General features: G+C 33.3%; 2 protein-coding genes and 1 pseudogene across 2 annotated transcripts; 2 read left to right on the plus strand and 1 right to left on the minus strand.

The window, feature by feature from the left end:
- The first annotated feature begins 1,146 nt into the window (after positions 1–1,146).
- On the plus strand, positions 1,147–4,515 carry LOC145608502 (putative glycerol-3-phosphate transporter 1). Its single transcript, XM_081664117.1, has 3 exons — positions 1,147–1,478; positions 2,283–3,408; positions 3,514–4,515. Exons 2-3 carry the CDS (start codon positions 2,364–2,366, stop codon positions 4,062–4,064), a joined length of 1,596 nt encoding a protein of 531 aa, XP_081520243.1. The 5' UTR covers positions 1,147–1,478; positions 2,283–2,363; the 3' UTR covers positions 4,065–4,515.
- Positions 4,516–8,542: 4,027 nt separating this feature from the next.
- Positions 8,543–9,648, plus strand: LOC145606643 (NEDD8-specific protease 1-like; annotated as a pseudogene).
- A 4,069-nt stretch (positions 9,649–13,717) lies between these two features.
- Positions 13,718–18,950, minus strand: LOC145608229 (proteasome subunit alpha type-5). The gene is made up of 10 exons (XM_081663841.1): positions 18,850–18,950; positions 17,590–17,626; positions 17,384–17,465; positions 17,145–17,225; positions 16,499–16,612; positions 16,282–16,383; positions 15,933–15,991; positions 15,687–15,789; positions 14,262–14,327; positions 13,718–14,172 (listed from the first exon to the last, which is right to left on the minus strand). The coding sequence occupies exons 2-10, from the start codon at positions 17,601–17,603 to the stop codon at positions 14,080–14,082; spliced, it is 714 nt and encodes a 237-aa protein (XP_081519967.1). The 5' UTR covers positions 17,604–17,626; positions 18,850–18,950; the 3' UTR covers positions 13,718–14,079.
- Positions 18,951–19,604: the final 654 nt, after the last annotated feature.

Below are 19,604 nucleotides of genomic sequence, written 5' to 3' on the forward strand. Positions count from 1 at the left end.
AATTACTAGTATGATATAACATCTCCATTTTTTTTATTTATTATTTATATTATTATCAATTACAATTAAATCTGTTACCTATACATTAAATTTGGACCAATAAATTTTGTTACTAGTATATGTGTAACTCCATCAATGTGTTTCCGTTATTAGCAGTCTCAATCCTGGATAAAGAAGGAGGGTACAGTAGGCCAGTACCAAATACCAACCAGTGTCAAATTTTTGTCACATTTCATAACATGAGCCAAAATCTCCACTTATGGGATAAGACTTTTATTGATTGATATATATGAAAAAATATGAGTACATACTATACGAGTATAATACAATGTAGAGTATGAAGCTAAATGAGTCTTGCAATACGTGTTTAAGATATCAAATTTTATTTTATTTATAATTAATAGTCATAGTTAAGTATAAGTAATCGTAAAATTAAATTTGTAATAATTTTCAGAGCTGAGGAATTACAATTCTTTGATATGTAATTGGTCACATTCTCATGCAATTTAATGTATTTTTTCTTTATAAGCTTATGTGAGGAAGTCTACATATAATTATTAGAGAGATTGACAAAGTATTTCTTATGGACTTTATAGATGTCAACTATTTATTTGATAAAGTTAAACCTAAACCTTTTCACATATATTAGAATTGTTAAATTCAATACGAACAATTAATTAAAACTTTATAGAAATAATAAGATTTCTTCCACTTTACAAAAACACAATTAATATAATTTGTGTGTGTTTTTCTTTCTATTTGGGCCTTTTTAAATACTAATTTATTTGTCATTATCAACCCAGGAAATATTCGTAAAAAATTATACAAAATTGATCATCACAAGATGAATCCTTCTCGATTTATCATGGGCATGGCTTTTTGATTTGAAGTCAATCAAGCAAATGATCTCACTACAACAAATCTTAGACACTACTATAATGTACACTACTATAACGTTATGATTCAATACTTGTGATGATGACTCTCTCTTATTAATTGAAACAATAATATATCAAAAACACTACGCATAAACTCCGTAATAAAAGTACAAGAGATTTAACAAAACTCCAAAATAAGAAATAACGTAAATGTCAAAACAAATAAAGTAAAAATAACTTAAAATAACTTCCCCAATTCTCCACTTATAATAGAACAAAACGTTTCTAACTTGCAGAAATATTCCAAGCCCTACATAAATATTTTTTTTTTTGTAGAACTATATAATATTTTTTTATTCAATATAATACTATTTCTTAATTAGAAAAGAAAAAATAAAAAAAATTAGATTCAATTTATAAGTAGCCCACGTCTAGCTCAGAAAACGGCCTCGCTTCAAACGAACTTCTTCTTCTTTGTTCGTAAAGAGAAGTAAGCTGCAATATCCAAACTCATTCTTCGGTAAATTGCCAAATTATTTTCTTGATTATCCCAAAGTTTAAGGCAAGTTATCAATCCACTATTTATCAGCTCATCCCAAGGTAATTTGCTTAATTTACTCATTATATTAGATTTTTTTTTTTAAAAAAATAAGGATTTATTGGTTATTTTTTCTGGAGTTATAATTACGTTAAATGTTTAAAGTTTGTGTTTTTCTTGTTTTGGGGATGAAATTAGATAATGGGTAATCGTTGAATTGATCGGAGAATTCTGGGTTTTGTTTTGAATTTTTATATTTTATTTTGGTTATTTTTCCCAGAATTATGTTTATCAATTATGAAAATATAAATTTCTTCTTCTTCTTCTTCTTCAAAAAAAAATGTAAATATAAAATTTTAAATTAAAGAAATGGGGGATGAAATTCTGGTTTATATTAAGAAAATTGCTAATTGAGATGAAAAAATAGAAAGAAAAAAAAAAAAAAATGTTGTGTTAGACTGTTAATCCGTAGCTCATAATTCATGAAACAGAGGAAATTACTGTTGCAATTAATAAGGCTGAAAATAAAAGTTTTTGCTTTAATTTGTTGACTGATATTTTTGGATGTTTTACCTTAAAAGTTGCCTTAATAACTTTTTGGCTTGATAAAAAATCTTCAATTTTTGAAATAGTAATGAATAGTTTAAGTTGGTGTTAAATCAAATAAAGAGTTTACAATCCTTGATCAGATTCTGTGGCTAGAATTTAACAATTTGATTAATTTAAACTAGGAATTTAATAATATTTGATTAAAATATTAAAATTACAGGTTAGATTAGGAATATAGAATTATAATTGGCTTATTAGAAATTAATTAAATTGTAATTTGTGCACTAAAACATGGTTTTATGTCTCTTGTTTTACAGCTTGCTTGGTTTGTTGTTACCTGTAAGAAGAGATCTTCCCAAACAAAACTTTGGCTTTTTCCTCACATTTGATCATTACTCATGAGTTCATCAATAGGTTCAATTCATGAATTGTATCATAGCCTAGAAATCAAAGATGAAAGACCTTATGTGATTCGAGTTATCGAAGATTTTAAGAAAAGATCACTTTCATACCATACCTACCAAGGACTTGTACTGATTGTAACATTTTTATCATATGCAACATACCATGTAACCCGAAAAACCTCGAGTATAGTGAAGAGTGCCCTTGATCCTCAAACACCAACATCGCCTTCATTAGACTTAAAATCCTACCCATGGCAGAAAAATTACCTAAACTTATCTAATGGAAATGTAACATTATTGGGTGCAAACAATGGTGGATGGGAGCCATTTAATGGGAGTGATGGCACGGCTATGCTCGGTTACCTTGATGTGGCTTTTCTTGCAGTCTATGCTGGAGGAATGTTCTTCTCAGGGCACCTTGGAGATAGAATGAATTTGAGAGTGTTTTTAACCATTGGAATGATTGGAACTGGATTTTTTACAGCATTATTTGGAATGGGATATTGGTTCAACATTCATAATTTTTACTACTATTTGATTGTTCAAATGCTTGCTGGTGTGTTCCAATCCACTGGTTGGCCTTCGGTTGTTGCAATTGTTGGAAATTGGTTCGGAAAGGGTGGCAGGGGTTTGATCATGGGGATTTGGAACGCGCATACTTCAGTTGGTAACATCACTGGTTCTTTGGTCGCGTCTGCCTTATTGAAGTATGGATGGGGATGGTCAATGTTTGTTCCTGGTCTTATGATTGGGTTCATTGGCTTGGTTGTTTTTTTCATGTTGCCTGTTAGTCCCTTGTCCGTTGGGATGCATATGGGTGATGAAGAAACAGATTCTCCTAAGAAAGGTTTCTTGGCCGAACCCTTTATGCCCTTGGAAGCAATTGCTGAACATGAAACACTCGAGGAGGAAAAGGCTGTTGGATTCATTGAAGCATGGAAGATTCCTGGAGTTGCCAATTATGCTCTTTGCCTGTTCTTCGCGAAATTGGTTGCTTATACTTTCCTGTATTGGCTTCCCTTTTACATCAGTTATACAGGTACTTACTTCTTTGATTGAGTTGAATAGTCTGTTTTCTTGTCTGCATAATACTTATACAATACTGCAAGTTCTGAACCATAACAAAATTTCATGTACATTGCAGAAATTGGAGGAGAATACCTATCTAGTGAGACAGCAGGAAACCTGTCAACCTTCTTCGATTTAGGAGGTGTGGTTGGTGGAATTTTAGCTGGTTTTGTATCTGATAAGCTTGATGCCAGGGCAATAACAGCAGCTTCCTTCACATATTTTACTATCCCGGCTCTGTACATGTACAGAAGCTATGGATTCATCAATGTGTATATGAACATTGGCCTTATGTTCATTGCCGGAATGTTTGTCAATGGACCCTATGCTTTAATCACAACTGCAGTTTCAGCTGATCTCGGAACACATAAATCACTGAAGGGTAACTCAAGGGCACTTGCTACTGTGACCGCGATTATAGATGGTACAGGCTCAATTGGGGCTGCTATTGGACCTTTGCTTACAGGCTACTTTTCAGCCATAAGCTGGGATGCAGTTTTCACAATGTTGATGACAGCAGCTTTAATAGCAGGACTACTACTCACTAAACTTGTGATCGATGAAATACGTGCAAAAATTGATGGATACAGATCTCCTAGAGGGTCAAGAGCAGATGTTCTTGTATGAAAATAACAAAAATCCCGTAAAACAGGATAAATTTTTTTGTTAATTGTGTGATTATTGTTAGAGTGTTCATGAACTTAGGATCATATATATCCTCAGCTCGTAGGAAGAAACGAAGAGATGGCAAAGACCCTCGACGTCTAACTAGAGTTGGAGCAAAGGATCACATACATTCATCTGTACATTCTGTATTGGAGGGCTTTTACAGGGGATATTACTACCAAGTACCAAGTTCAAGGATCAGAAATCCCTTATTTGGGATATCAGAAACTAAGAAAAAAATTGTGAAATTTTATTTTCCTTTCCATAAATTATATTTGGAATTATGGAGGGAAAAGCTTCATGTTGTAAATTATATTTATCACATTTGTACAAAGTTTTGTTTTTGTATGTTTGTACTGAAAAATCGGCATTCAAAAAAATCGTTTATTTATGAGGCAGAGTTTTTACTCCATTATTCTGCATAACATTGTGAGTTGAGATTGTTTGAAGTTGTAATACAGAATGCTTGTTAATCACTGCTTGAAGCTTGTGTATACTTGTATGCAGTACAAGGTATTTTAGAAAGTGGCCTATTATTTATGAAACGAAGTAAAATTGTCACATACGTACAACCCTCCACGGCTCCCCCCTCAATCGTGAAATTCAACTCCAAAATTGATTTACAAGTACATCAAATCGATAAAAAGGATAACATTCATTATAGGCAAGGAAATTTCCTCTTCTAGCATCGTCACATATGAATTACAATCTTGAAATCATTGAAGGCATGCAAGGAAATTTCCTCCTTGTCTTCATCACCCAACATATCAAGTGCAATATTGTTCGTTATATTCACACAAAAGTACAAGGTACATATACTCATATTACACTCACACTAAGCTAGCATGCATTTAATTATAACCTATAGTTTTTATTATTTTACTTATATGATTACTTTAATATTAAACCGTGTCAAAACTACGAGCTATAATCAAACCTTCTACTATATTCATTGGCTACAACTTGTAGATAAGGCCGCTTAATTACTGTTGAACATGTCCCAAATTAAATTAAATAAGGGAGGACTAATTATGCTTAGTAGGCTTTAGTAGCTATCAAATGCTGTCATTATGAAATGGACAAAGTAATTAATTGGTTTAATTAATTTAATTAGTACTTGTATTTGCTTATAGGTAAATAGAGTTTTGTTTCTGGAATTGAGAGGAGGGACCACTATATATGAAAAGCAGTTGTGATATCATGCAATTATTCAACGTATTAGAAATTGATTTGGATGTGACGCCAAGAACCTTCAAAGGGGGGATATGATGATGTATTATTGACAATCTATGCATAATTGCATATACATGTACACTTTTTTTTATTAACTGTGGCAAGGTTCACACTGGTTGCGATGAATACTACTCGTACATATTATCTAAAGGCTTGTTCGGTATCATTTTAATGTTTTGATTTTGGTAGAAATGATCGCGCGTATCAATATGGTTTCAATTCTGGTAAGTTGTAACCCTTAGCTTGTTGCTTGAAGTGTTTTTCAAGAATAAGAAAATGTTTATTAGTGGCTCATTATAGTGATTTGAATTCCAGCTTAGTATGATACAAGAAGAGAATATAGTTGCTTGTTTTCTATACTACTTCAATTAATTAAATGTGATTACTATCTTGTAAAGATGTGTACGAAAACCAGGATTTAAGCTTGGCAAGATGATAAGGTTAGGAGTTAATGTTAAGGTGATATAAGGTTAATAGCTCAAATATCTGTTTTAGATATTTGGTTAGTGGGTTTACCTCGGGATTAGGACAAAGTTTGTTACGGGTTTGTTACCCTCTTTTGTCTTATTTGTTGTAATGTATTATGTATATATTCTCTTTCTTTAAGATTAATGAGATATAAGTCATTTTACCAAATATTTTCTTCCTCTTAATTGCTCTATTCTCTCCTTTCTCTCTCTACTTTCTCTCTCTATATCTGGGTTTGTTCAGTTAACCTTGAATTCTCAAATTGTTTATAAAAGTTACATTTATCTCACGAAATTGAAAAAATAAAATAAAATAAGAGACACGTTGACTAAATAAGAGGCGGATTGGGTGGAACACTTAAATGTAATGATTCAATATTTTGGTTGTTATCTCATCCATCTTCTCGCCTTTTGAGCTTTATACGCATCCAAAAAACTTGCACAATGTAAAAAAGCAATTGAATCATTTGTATGTACAACATAAAATATCTTGATCATATATGAAGTGGGAAAGGTGATGTACATGTTGATTTGAAGTATGTGGTTGACAATTGTTTTGACAAATTTGCTATAATTGCTAATTATAGAGATTAAGATAGTCTTTAGTCACTAATAATGATTCTAAATCATACTATAAAGTCTATATTTCTTGAATATTGGAAACTTGGATTGACGAATGACTGACTCTTGCTTAAGCATTTTGAATACGCAAGTCTTAAAGAAGTAGTGCTTATATGAATATACTAAACACCTTGTTCTCTAGCACCTATTATAAAAGGTATGTGTTCACTAAGAACAAGGGATTTAGGTGGATATAGGTAACTATGTAGATGAAGGTTGTGAATTATGAGCCACAAGTTTAACTTAATTAGAATTTAACGATTTGTATAAGATTAAATTGTCGTGATTTGTATACTTAAGTAATTGGTGCAATACAAGCCTATAAGATAAAACAGTTCTGGAACCGGGAGGGAAGCTCTAATCACTTTAGCTATCCCCCACTCTCTGTGATGAGACTTATATGAACTACTCGTAGGACTTTATTTCCGTGAAGTGGTAATTGTTAATTCAAAATTGTTGTCAAATATTGCCACTAATTTACTGATGCTACGATATTCCGCTTCCTATTTTCATTCAATAAAAAAAAGCTCATCAAAATGGTCTATTCGAAACAAGGAAAAGTTAAACAAGCATTACATATGGTTTAAAATGAAGCAATAATAGTGGTTAAAATAAAGTGACCACTTGAAATTGGGGAATTGATTATTTGAGTCATTCTCCAAAGTCTAGACTAGTGCCATCATGCGAGTTAGGCTTTACCTTATTTATTTTAAATTAATTGAGGTTACTTAAAAATTAGTGGGATTAGAATTTTTTATCTTTAGGAACGTCATCTTTTATGTGAACCACAAGTTAGATTTATGTTTTTTGACAGAGAACCACAATTTAGATTACTAATAATCATAGCAATCAAACTTTTAACCACTAATTTAAGGTGATGATATCATAGATTTACATATATTTATATAAATAACCCTACTGTAATAATAATTTATAGTGATACTAACCTCGTCACCTTGATTACACATAATCAAGTAGCGATGATGAAAGACAGATTAGGTTGATTAACTATGTGAATGTGACTGATTGTACCTATGATGGTTGTCACACAATTTCGACAAAAAAAAAATAGGAAAGGAAATTGTCACATAATTAAGTGTTAGAAGTTCCTAAAAAAATATAAATATTACTACTAAAAATCTTGTAAGAAGAGACGACTAGACTACGGGCTTGTTCTGATTTACTGGAATGAGCTGAACTGAAGTAATTTGGAGCTAAATTGAACTGAACTGAACTCTGAAGTGAACTAAACTGAACTTAAGAGAGCTGAAATGAATTGTTTATGAGAGAGGAAAATTACAAATTAGAAACTGAAGTGAAATTAAGCTACAGAGAACAGGCCCTACATGTAGCCTATAAGTTTATCATTGATTATTAAAAAAAAAAATTGTGAGAAGGAAACAAAAATAAAAAAAAAAATAAAAATCTCATTTTTTTTTTTAATGTAATTAATTTTTTGTCGTAAGTTAATCTAAATACAAAAGGATCAATATAGCAGATAAATGAGATTTATCACGAGCATAAGAGACATCATAATATAAGCGATTATGTTACCCAAAAAAAAAAAGATTGAAATTAAGGGGGCATTTGGTTTGGAAAATAAAAAATGGAGTGGAAAGGAAACAAATTAGAGGGGAAAAAGAATCATTTAGCTATTATTACCTTTTCATTTGTTTGGTTTAACCATGAAAATAAATGACACTTGTTAAGAGGAGGGTAAGCATATTTGTTATCCTAAGTTTTTGAGAGGTAACAATTGAGGGGTAGGTAATGGTTTTTGTTACTAAGCCTTCAAATCAAACACGCGATAACGATTTCGGTTTAATAGAATCCGTTTTCAATCCAAAAAAATACACTAACCAAACGCCCCTAAGTGTTTATAAGTGTTTTGGGCCTTTAATGTTAATATTGGACTAGTACAATTTGTTGCAAACTGGCAATAAATCCAAAAAGGTAGAAGTTTCCACATAATAATTGTCTTCTAAGTCTTCTAACCGAAAAATCCTATTCCATGTTAGAAACTTGGAGTAGGGCACAAGTCTTAGAGTTATATATACTCTGTAACTGTAAGAGTCTAGGATTGTACAATCCAGACAGACGAATAATGATTAATTTCGATTGAATACATAACCCTTTCCTCGTCTTGCTTTCGCGCTTCGAAATCCTTTGATCCAGGGATTAATCGTTAACTATAATCCGTTGCATTGTGAAAACCAGACATGAAAGACATAGTAGTGTTGAAGTACAATGATATTGTGTTGCGAGATTCAGATCTTGACACATTACGAAAACTGTGTTTCCTCAATGACCAAATCATTGCATTCTACTTCACCTTTGCTCATCTAGCAAAACTGATGATAACCTGTTTGTCAAACCGAGTGTATCTGTCTGTCTAGCAGACTGCGAGGATGAAAATTTTGTTGAAGATTTCGCAAATTCCTCTAATCTGTCAAGCAAGAGACTGGTTATTTTCCCTGCTAATGACAACGATAAATCTGGTGGGAGTCATTGAAGCACCCTAGTGTATGACAGGATGAAGAATTTATTTATGCATTATGACAGCATGCAGGAATTGGATAGCTTTCATGCCATGAAGTTGTATGATGCCATTAAGGAGTACATGGGACCGGGTGGAAGTGAAATTTCAAGGGCGCCAATTTCATCACCTTCATTAAAGAAACAGAAGAATAAGAAGAAGAAACGCGTGCAGTCTGAATTATCCAAACCTGTTGAAGACGCCGAAATCTGAATGAGTTGCTGCTACCGGACCTGCAGTTTTGCCCAAGTATATGGAATGCAAGACCCATCAGCAATCAACCGAATATGATTGCGGTCTATATGTGTTAGCCATTGCAAGAGAAATCTGTAGGTGGCGCTCAAATCAAAAGGGTGACATGATTTCAGCAATGCAGAAACAAGTTGACGATTCTGTGGAGGTGAATATGCGAAGTGAGCTGCTGGCTATCATACGTGGCCGAGTACTGCAAACCTCAATACCACTGTTTATTTATTTATTTTTTATTTATTATTTATTTATTTTTTTTCCTTCTTTCGAGCGAAACGTCATTTTTCAACTTGATGAAATAGTAATTTTGTAGACAAACTTAAGTCTAGAAATTTGAACAATCATTGATTTCTACAGAGTATGTAATTTCATTAATAGAAGGTTAATTATAACTTCTGTGCAATATCTTTTAGAGTATTATTAAAAGTACTTATTATAATCCACATACAATATTGTGCCCAATTCCCTCGTAAGTAGGGTTTCCTAAGATTGTACGCTAATATGAGATTTTTCATGCACTACATTTACCAAAGCAATCCATAATCAGCTTTCTAGTAATACTAGTAGTTCCAATTTTTTTGTTGGACAGTTGAGAAAAGAGGTCCAAATGAAATCCTAAGATACTACAGGTTAAGAGCAAAAGGAATCTGCAGATACTAATCACAAATTTGCAACACATTATGACAATTCAACTTCCGATGAAAGGAAAAGAACTAGTCATGCAAAGATGCTTCAGACCAAACAGATACACTATGTTCACAGGTGTGAACACAAAAGTAAAAGCAAGACAGGCAAAAAAGGCAGTCGGTTTGGTAAACTAATCTCTGCTTAAGAAGGGTTGGGTTTCATCAAAAGCCTCTAGCAACTCTAAAGGTAGCTCGAATAGCTCACAAGGTAAAGATCAAGTATAGGAAAGTTTACCTGCTTAATCAATCTGTTTGAATAAATTTATGATTCAGTAATAGTTAGAATGCACTATAAAGCTTCCAATAACTCCTCCCAATTATTCACAATAAACTTGCTTGCACATTCAACTAGAACCGGATAGGCAGCATACATCTTAACTAATCTTTTAATTAGGGCTAACTACTCTGAAAGATTAAATTCAAGCCATAAACCCTGATACCTGACATAGTTTGTCAGGCTCAGAGTCAGCAATCAGCAGGACATATTCATGGGTGAGCAAGCGCTAGTAGTCATCCAAACCATGGATTAAGCCTATCTCAACCATAAGTGAAAGCCAATCAGGCATTTCATGTTCACTGTGAAATTGAGAACTTATGTCATGCAGATTTGTCAAAGCAGAATTTCTTCAACTAAGGCAAATCAATCCTACAATGACAAGACAGTATACCTAACAAGCAGATTCTAAGGATAGTAAAGAAGGCATCTACAATTTCTGCACCACTCTGCGGCTGCCAATCATTATTGGCATCATATAACATGACCTACAAGAAGCCAATAAGCTAGATAAAATTCACAGTCAAAACGCAGGATTTGTAGCCATGTAGCCCCCAACAACCTTAAGAACAAGTTTCAAAAGTAAAAGTTATTACTCATTGGGAAGAAGGTATGGCCTTCAAAGCCTTTTGCAGCTTCAAGGAAGATATAGTTTCTCATGAGAGTGAAGAAGGCTGGTAGAAAAGAGAGAAGGAAGTTCAAGCTGCTGAACCTTACTGATAGATTTCTATCTAATAACAAATCAAGTTTGACAATACGATCCACCATCCAAGCTTCTGCTATAAGTCATTCTAACGATTCACAAGAAACGTAAGGATACATCCCACATTCCCACAACTTGCCCTTTATATGCAGTGCATACTGCACTCTAAAACCAAATACCAAAGTGCACTCTAAAGCCAGGAATGCTGACATTGGTATTGCGCCAATGGTTGCATCTATATGCATTCTACATTGCCTAACAACAGTAGCAAAATAAGAAAGTTTCATTGTTCCTATTTCAAGCACATCATCTTTGATCAGTGCAGTACAAGGACAGAAAGCCGAGTGGAAGATTTAAAACATCCTTTCAGACAATAACAATGATTTCGAGACGATAAACAGTATGATTAAACACAAACAATAGCTTCAGACTTACACCAGCCCAAGAATTATATCAAATCCCTACAATATGAACTTTGCAATTCTATGAAATTGGTGTACAATCACAAATTCACAACAGTCCCAACCTAATCAATATTAATTCAATCAAAACATCATCAACAATTTCATCAACAAAAGAAAACCTATAAATTCATAAACTTGTCAAGAACAAAATTTTCTTTAATTTAAATCATCAGTATCAAAATTTACATTACTCGAATTATAGTCAATATTTGACACTTCCCACAAAAATCTAAGTATACCCCACCACAAAAAATCCAGCTAAATCACCAAGAATTGCTTATACTATTACAACTACCCACAAAATCACATCAAAAAAATTTAAAAATCATATTAAACCCTAATATGAAAAAGTAAAAACCTGTTAGAATTGAATGATCCCAGAAAAATTGACTAATCTTCGTCAGATTTCTTGGGCTTGCGATAATTTTGCTCGATGAGACGACCCATGAACAAGGCGGTAGAAGCGAGTTTTTGAACATCAGGAACTTTGTAATTCTGGGCGATATAAACGCCGCAAACAGTACCCACCATGAATGAGAAGCAGCTCTTCACTATTCCCATTATTCCACCTTCGTTCTTTGTTGTTCTTCCCTCGAATTTTCGAAGTGATATTCTGGGTGGACTCTTCCTCAAGCTTCCCCCCTGATTTCTCTAGAAAGGTCTATTATTTCAAGGTTTTTTTTTTTTCCTTTTAATTGAATAGAAAATAGTCAAAATAATAAACATGGCAGGCGGGCCACACTGGGTAGCCGAGGTTTTTCGGTCAGGGATTACTTATTTAAAGATTACTCGTTAGTCAGGGTTATTATTTAGAGGTTATTATTTAGAGGTTATTTATTCAGGGGTTAATCAGTCGATCATGAGTTACTTTTTAAGAATTACATAGTTTTATAATGAGATTGAGAGTAAAGGATAGCTAGTAAATAAAGCTTTCTTTCGATTTCTGAATATTATAAAATTGATTCTCCCCCACCCTTATGGTTCTCTAAACACCAAAAAAATATGATGAGCACTCCACCAAAAGCACAACGAGCCACTAAAAAATAGATTCATATTGTTAAAATGAGCCAAGAATCTCGAGTAAGGGCCTGTTCTGATTGACTGAAATCAACTGAACTGAACTGAGCTGAACTGAACTGAACTTATTAATTAGTGATTTTTAACTACGGATTAGTGGTCTTTGATTATATATTACTATACCTATGTGTATATACAAATGTACTATTTCATATGACATAATTATAAAATTTATAATATAATTATAATTTATGGAAAATATATTAAAAACTTGAAACCTCTAAATATTTTAAACACATATACTATTTAATTTTAAAATAAAATAGTATTATGACAAAAGAACACAAAACACTTACATTTAGCAGAAAAGCAGCTATGGATATTGTCCGACAAGAAATAACTGATCAGATATGGGAGTCAGTTCAGAGGAATGCCGAGGTAATGGAGGAGCTTGGTGGACAAGAAGAAGACGAAGAACTAACTGACTATGAAAATTAGTTTAAGTTGTGTAATACTCTAATTTTCTCAATAAGATTAACAATAGAAATGTGTATCAAAAAAATAGAACCATTTGAACAATGAATTGTATCGATATTATTATTATTATTATTAATTATTGTTATTATTATTATTATTATTAATTATTGATTATTATTATTAGTATTATTGTTATTATTATTATTATTATTATTTATTCATGATTATTATTATTATTATTTATTGATAATAATAATTATTATTATTAATATTATTATTATTATTATTATTATTATTATTATTATTATTATTATTATTATTATTATTATTATTTGTTGCGTCGTTGTAATAAGAGCTTAAAAGAATGAAATTTGGCTTTATATCATCAACAATATCATTAGACATAAGAGCTGAGCTGAACTGAACTGAGCTGAACTGAACTGAATTTCAACGGAAGAGAACAGGCCCTAAATCAAACTTTAGGTCATTTAGATAGTTCATCATATGATTCTCAAACTTGCCATAATTCTTTGCCTTTTGACAAGTTTTGTTGTCATTTGAGATTTCATCCAGCAATTAGGGCCTCCAACGAGAGCAAACTATCACCTTTATAGGCTTTATTGTTTTGTTTCAAGTTGGTTTGCAAAAACTAATGTTATACTCTGTTCACTCCACCTTATTTTTAAATAATTGAAATTATGTTTGATGAATTAAAATTATTCTTACTAATTGAACAGGGCCTAAAAGATGTACTTGGTCTACTTTGTTTTCAACTAACGCAAATTAACTAATAAAGCCATTGTCAACGAAATTCTTTTGACATAAAACATTTCTTGAGCAATGTTAAGATGCAACAAGAAATCCATCTCAGCTTGTGAAAAGAAAAATTCATCAATTTGAAACCTGCTGATGGCAAGCAATGGATAGAATCTTGACTCACAAAGTTGCAATTAGTTTGACCCTCTATAAGCTATAAAGCAAATATTCATGAACCACCAGAACATATCTGATTATCCAGTAATTCTAGGATCCTATAATCTACGTTCCTGTCAGTTTCTGTAAGGTTTGAGTCCCTCTTAATTTCGGGCACTCAGCAAAACAGAATACACTACTGTGCAAGAACAGCTTTGAACCTCAAATTGATTAGGTATGGTTTCTGGCAATATTAATTAACCAGAGAGAGCCAAAGCATCAAGAGAGAAATCAGGAGGACTAAAGATAGGCACAGCGGCTTCTGGCAGAGTACAACTTAAAGGCGACCGATGACAGCCTCCACTTCAGATGGAGAATACAAGTGGTAGGTTGGGGAGACCTTTGCAATGTCAACATTGTTTGGAGTCACCTAACAAGGAAAAAAAAAATAAAGATTAGAACACTATATATGCAATTGCAACAGCTTAAACTAAACATTGATCACAAAAAAAGCACTACCTTTTCCTCCATAACCTGCTTCAAGATGGAAAGCGCTATTGTCTCAGCTTCTTGAAAAGTTAAATCCTGCAATGGGAAGCAGAGGAATGTTTATGCTATGTAAGATTGAAACATAAAGAATAATCAAGATCATTAATACTAATGTGAACAGTGTTATTTAGAACAAGGAAGAACCATTTTCCCATTGTCTGGGTATCAGGCGTTAGAGTGGAAGTCGTCAACTTACTGTATCTTTCTATATAATTTACAGAAATCTGCCCATACTTCTCCATTCCCTTTAGCCTACTTTACCTTAAAAGCCAAGGCCCGAAAGAACGTTAAGGCATTAGGATAGCCAGTATGGATAGGCTCAACACTGATGACAATCATCATGGAATGTGGCCTAAAAAATCTTCGGTTATGACTTATAAACAACCATCTCTATTCTCTAGCTGCATTCTGAGACAGCACCTTTTCCATGGATCAATTTTTTTTTATAATAACAATGGTTCAGTTTGCTTATTAATTCTATTATGGCTATGCAGTTACCTAAGTATGTTGTGGAAGGATAAAAAGGGAGGAAGTTCCTTCAGAGAAATGCATGCCTAGCTTTTATAAGGGTTTTGTGGCTACAGAAGATTAATTATTCCAAACTAGATTTACTGGACATGAAATATCGTAAAAAGGGGTGGTTTGCCTTGCTCCTTTTGATGCCACTCAAGACCTAGTATATCAGTATGCCAACCCAGGAAGGAGGAATCATCCGTTCTTAAAAAAGGATTTCTGATCATATATCAAAGGAGAAGAAGTAGCTTAGGAGATCCCAAGGAATCACATACCCTTTGACATAAGAGTGATTCAAACCCCCCCCCCCCCCCCCCTTTTTTTTTTTCCTGAATTAAGCAAGTAGAAGCTCAAAAGTGAGAAGAAGCATTTAGGCAAGAAGACCTTTTTTCTACACTCTACAAGTCTAGACTCTTCGCTGCTTTAATTCCCTTCCTCATTATACAGCTTCCCAATCAGCCAACCTTCGGTGGCGTAAAGTTCCCAATAGTCAATGGAAACAAAGAGACTCCCAGCTCAAGCCTTGGCATTTCTCACAAGTCAATCCTGACAGGGAAAAGGATGGGAAGGTTTTTACAGTGGCATGCCTTTTCTGGTGGATCTATGAACTGAAAGAAAGGAGAGAATTTCAAACAAAAATTCTTCTAATTACACTTGCAAGATTCTCTCGTTGCTATACATAAGACACTCTGTTCAGGCTTTTTTAGTGATCTTACAGATTTACAGGATGATGCCTGCTTGTAACTTCAAAATTCTTCATACTTATAGTCACATTTTTCTCTTCAACGAATTTGTATATTTATATCGTGTTTTGTGAATATTCAATACCGGCAAAGAATCAAGATAATCAAATCTGGCATACATATAAACAGGGATATATACCTTTCGATATTGCTCCTGCAAGGAACTATCTGCACCTTCAGAACCAGAACCAATAGCCTTTGCACTACATTGCCAGAATGTACCAGAAGGATCTGTATGATACCTACATACAGAGATGAGCAGTATGTTTAAAATCCAGATAGACAACCCCCTAAAGTCACCAGATTATAGGCAAAGTGAAGTTCTATGAGATTGGCATTTAGGAAAAGGTTGGAGCTTATTAAATTCCAACAAATTTTGACTTACAAGCTTGGTCCGTTTTCATCATGACCCGCAATGAGCAGAGATACACCAAAAGGGCGAGACTGCACAAACACACAATCCATTATAAACAGATGAGTGACCATTAAATGTTTAGGTAGTTGGAAACTCAACTCTTTATATGAAAACTTAAAACTCCGTAAATCAAACCACTATGAGAGGGTGGGAGCTATCTACACTCTACAGCAAGAAAAACATAGGTTTACATGTAAATCTCTATGTATAAGGTAAATAATGTGGGTTTCAATTTTGGCTGAAGATAACCCACATAATCTATCGAAAACATAGAGTTTTGCATGTTTTGAACAAGATCCTCCCTCTGTCTTTTACTTACCATCGACTCTTCGTCTCCTTCCCCAAAACGAAGAGCTAAATCACATAAAGCCTGTGTAGTTGACTCAACAGTCATTGGTTCACCGTAAGAGAACCTATGATTCTGTTGCATATTGAGTTGACACCAAGAACAACCAGAATAAAAAGAAATCAGTCACTCCATACAACAATAATTTGCAAAGCCAAATTATAGTAACAACATGATGCTTCAAAAGTACCTGGGTCTCCACTCGTGCATGTTCAACAAGTGTGCGAGCATCAGCAATCAATCCACTCATGGCACATCCTATATGGTCGTCAATTTCCATGATTTTTTCTACACTGCTAGGCTCCTAAGAGAGAAGAAACAAAGATTTGAGGTAGTATTTTGAGTACCATGCAAAAAAAACTGAATAGATTATAAAATATAGCATGTGTGAAGTTTACAACTACACTTGGTGGTTCTGCCTCAAAAGGTTGATGAAATTTATCATCACCATACACTTACCATTTTCATGAGCCAAGAACAATTTTCTAGAGAGCCAAGTTGAGATTCTCAACTCTACATGTGATGCAGATATCATAAGAACGAATGCAGTTTCCTTGTAAAATTTGGAACAGTACAAAAATTAATGGGACCATAACATAAGGTTGCTCGACTTGCTCCCAGAATCAGAAGGCTAAAGGCCAGCCTTAAAATGTTTGTACCAATGAAACTCACACATTAAAATACCATTTGACCAAATGTTTATCAGAAATTATTAAGAAATTAAAGCAGTGCAAGGGACTAGCTATCAAATGATAAAAAGAGCAAAGTTGACCAATTTGGTATAAATTCAGACAGCTAGAAAAGGAAGAGGTGCTAATTTCAGAGGGAATAGATACCAGCAATGGAGATGTGATACGTTTTTCCACAACAAGCACAACACCTTCCTTGGTCTTTATCCCAATCGCAGTAGAACCCAGCTGCATTTTGGCAAGACAATGGAGTTTCCAAGTTAGCTCTTAAAATCCACTATAACACCCCCCCCCCCCCCAAAAAAAATAAAAAAATCCAAAGTAAAATAAAGTATCACACATAGGACATAGCAAGCTAACGAGAGCTGTAAAAATGAACAGTATACCTTGATAGCCTCAATAGCATACTCAACCTGAAACAACCGACCTTCAGGTGAGAATGTATTGACTCCTCTGTCATACTCAGTCCTTAATTCAAAGCACACGACAGAAAAGTGTCAGCATAAGTCTTATCATAAAAATTGTTCAAGGCATATATTTGGAAACTTTTACACCATCCAACAATAGATTCGTAGACAGAGATTAAATTTACCTGGTGAGAAACATCTTGATTAGGTGTAGTCAACTATCTGAACCCAAGACGAAAGAGGGGATCAGTGCAAACTTTCAAAAGTTCTTACGATTATAACAACCTTAATATACAATTCCATTCAATGTCAATATTTGTATTCAAAATTGCGAAATGTATTGAAAAAAAATCTAATTTAACGTCTAATGTGATCAAACAAAAGGTACAGTTGGGGCATAGATGTTGTATTCAATTATGCAATATGTATTTAACACCCAAATTCCAATTAAACTTGGTAAATGCCGTATATATTGACAAGCTCTGCTGCTCCAAAACTCATATTCGTAAAATCTTTCATCGTCCTCTTTTCAACTCCAAGCACCAACCATCATAGACCAACTTACAACTACCCAAAGCAATCAGAACATGCTATCAACTAAGTAAACAAATCTGATGCAAATATAATCTTCCATTAACTTCTTCATCACCCCCTCCTGACAAAGAATACTCTCCACATATAGCCCACCACAGCGTAAAGTTATCATTAAATCCATATAAGCCTATACCATCCTTTAAAAATGCCAACTAATAGTACCAAAACATGCAACATTGCCAAATCGCGACGATAATAACATTCTTCCATCCAATTAAAGAATCTACAAAATAGTAAATGCTCTTGGAAGCTCATATATAACATAAAACAGATACCAAAAATCTAACCCCTCCTTCATCAAGTCCTCAACCATCTGTATCACGATATAAGCTAGTTGAACCCTACATTCGAAAGACTTAAGCTTGAAACTGTAAGCTGGGTAAAAAAAATTTCTTTTACCCTTTTCAACTTCAGCTGTTATTTACACTCAGGAGGCTATATTTTACATAATAGTCACTTCAAAACCAGATTTTGCACACACATTAAACCCTAATTTTGGATTAAAATTAGTTTAATTTGTGCTCAAATTCTAACAACCCCTGACAAAAATTTAAAGTAATCAACAGAACACTAAGCAAAAGCCCTAATTTTGGGGATAGTTTCTGGATCAAAAACAGTGTATTAAACCCCCAAATGCGATAATCGAACCAGTAAGCAAAATTAAAACACAATTTCTAATCAATTAAACCTTAAGAATTATTCAATCAATCAAAAACATCGAATTGCAGGATTAAATTCATGAAATATATGGAACAAAAAACAATCGACAGATTGAAACACTACATTCTAATTAGAAATTCAAAATCTTAGGAAATTAAAAGTTGATTTACAATCAAAAAAAACAAATTTACCTTATTATTGAGAGGCAAGCGATGAAATCGAGAGAGAGCAGAAAGATTGATCAACACTGATTTGCCGCTTTCTTGTGCTTCACTCTTAAAAATGAAAATCAAAACATTTTCTTTTATTTTTACCCTCGTATTTTACTACCCTTTAATATTTATCAGATAAAATTACCCTATTACCCTTAATTTACAATTTTTTTTACATCAAACTCACAACACATCTTAGCCGTCCATCTCCCTCCTTCAATCTACCCCACATCCTAGCCGTCCATCCTAAAACACACAAAACCCTGTGACAAATTATTTACCCCTTTGTCTCTCCTCCATTCAACCGTAATTCTCCATTGAAGCACCTTCCGAGTTTTCTGAGGTTTTTTTTTTTTTTTTTTTTTTTTTTTTTAAGCATCGAATTTCAATTTCACAATCTAGGGTTTATCGTTCATATAATTGTTAGTATAGTATTGAACTATACCATTCTAAATTTCCCTTATTTTTGTACAATTCTCATGGTGTAATTGCGTAGTAATTGAATTTCGTAGCTTTTAATTTGTAGTGTAGTTGTGATCGCGTTGTTTGTTTTAATTTGAACGAATTTTCGATTTTCATGTATGATTTGTTTGTTAGTTTTGAACTTTATAGTGACAAATTCATGAATTTACGTACATAGTTTATATGATTATAAATTTCTGTTCAGGGTTGATTAGAAGGTTGTAACAATGGAATTTTCGATATTCATGTATGATTTGATTGTTTTTCTATTT

The sequence above is a fragment of the Chenopodium album genome, chromosome 23 (assembly GCF_948465745.1).
Source record: "Chenopodium album chromosome 23, dcCheAlbu1.1, whole genome shotgun sequence".
Classification (NCBI taxonomy): Eukaryota; Viridiplantae; Streptophyta; class Magnoliopsida; order Caryophyllales; family Amaranthaceae; genus Chenopodium; species Chenopodium album.

Excerpts from the sequence above, each read along its gene's own strand:
- LOC145608229 (XM_081663841.1), bottom strand. Across the intron at positions 16,384-16,498 it reads ATGCACGAGTGGAGACCCAG|AATCATAGGTTCTCTTACGG; the intron begins GTACTTTTGAAG and ends AATATGCAACAG. Across the intron at positions 15,790-15,932 it reads GATGAAAACGGACCAAGCTT|GTATCATACAGATCCTTCTG; the intron begins GTAAGTCAAAAT and ends CTCTGTATGTAG.
- LOC145608502 (XM_081664117.1), top strand. The coding sequence starts at position 2,364 with ATGAGTTCATCAATAGGTTCAATTCATGAATTGTATCATAGCCTAGAA. Across the intron at positions 3,409-3,513 it reads CTTTTACATCAGTTATACAG|AAATTGGAGGAGAATACCTA; the intron begins GTACTTACTTCT and ends TGTACATTGCAG.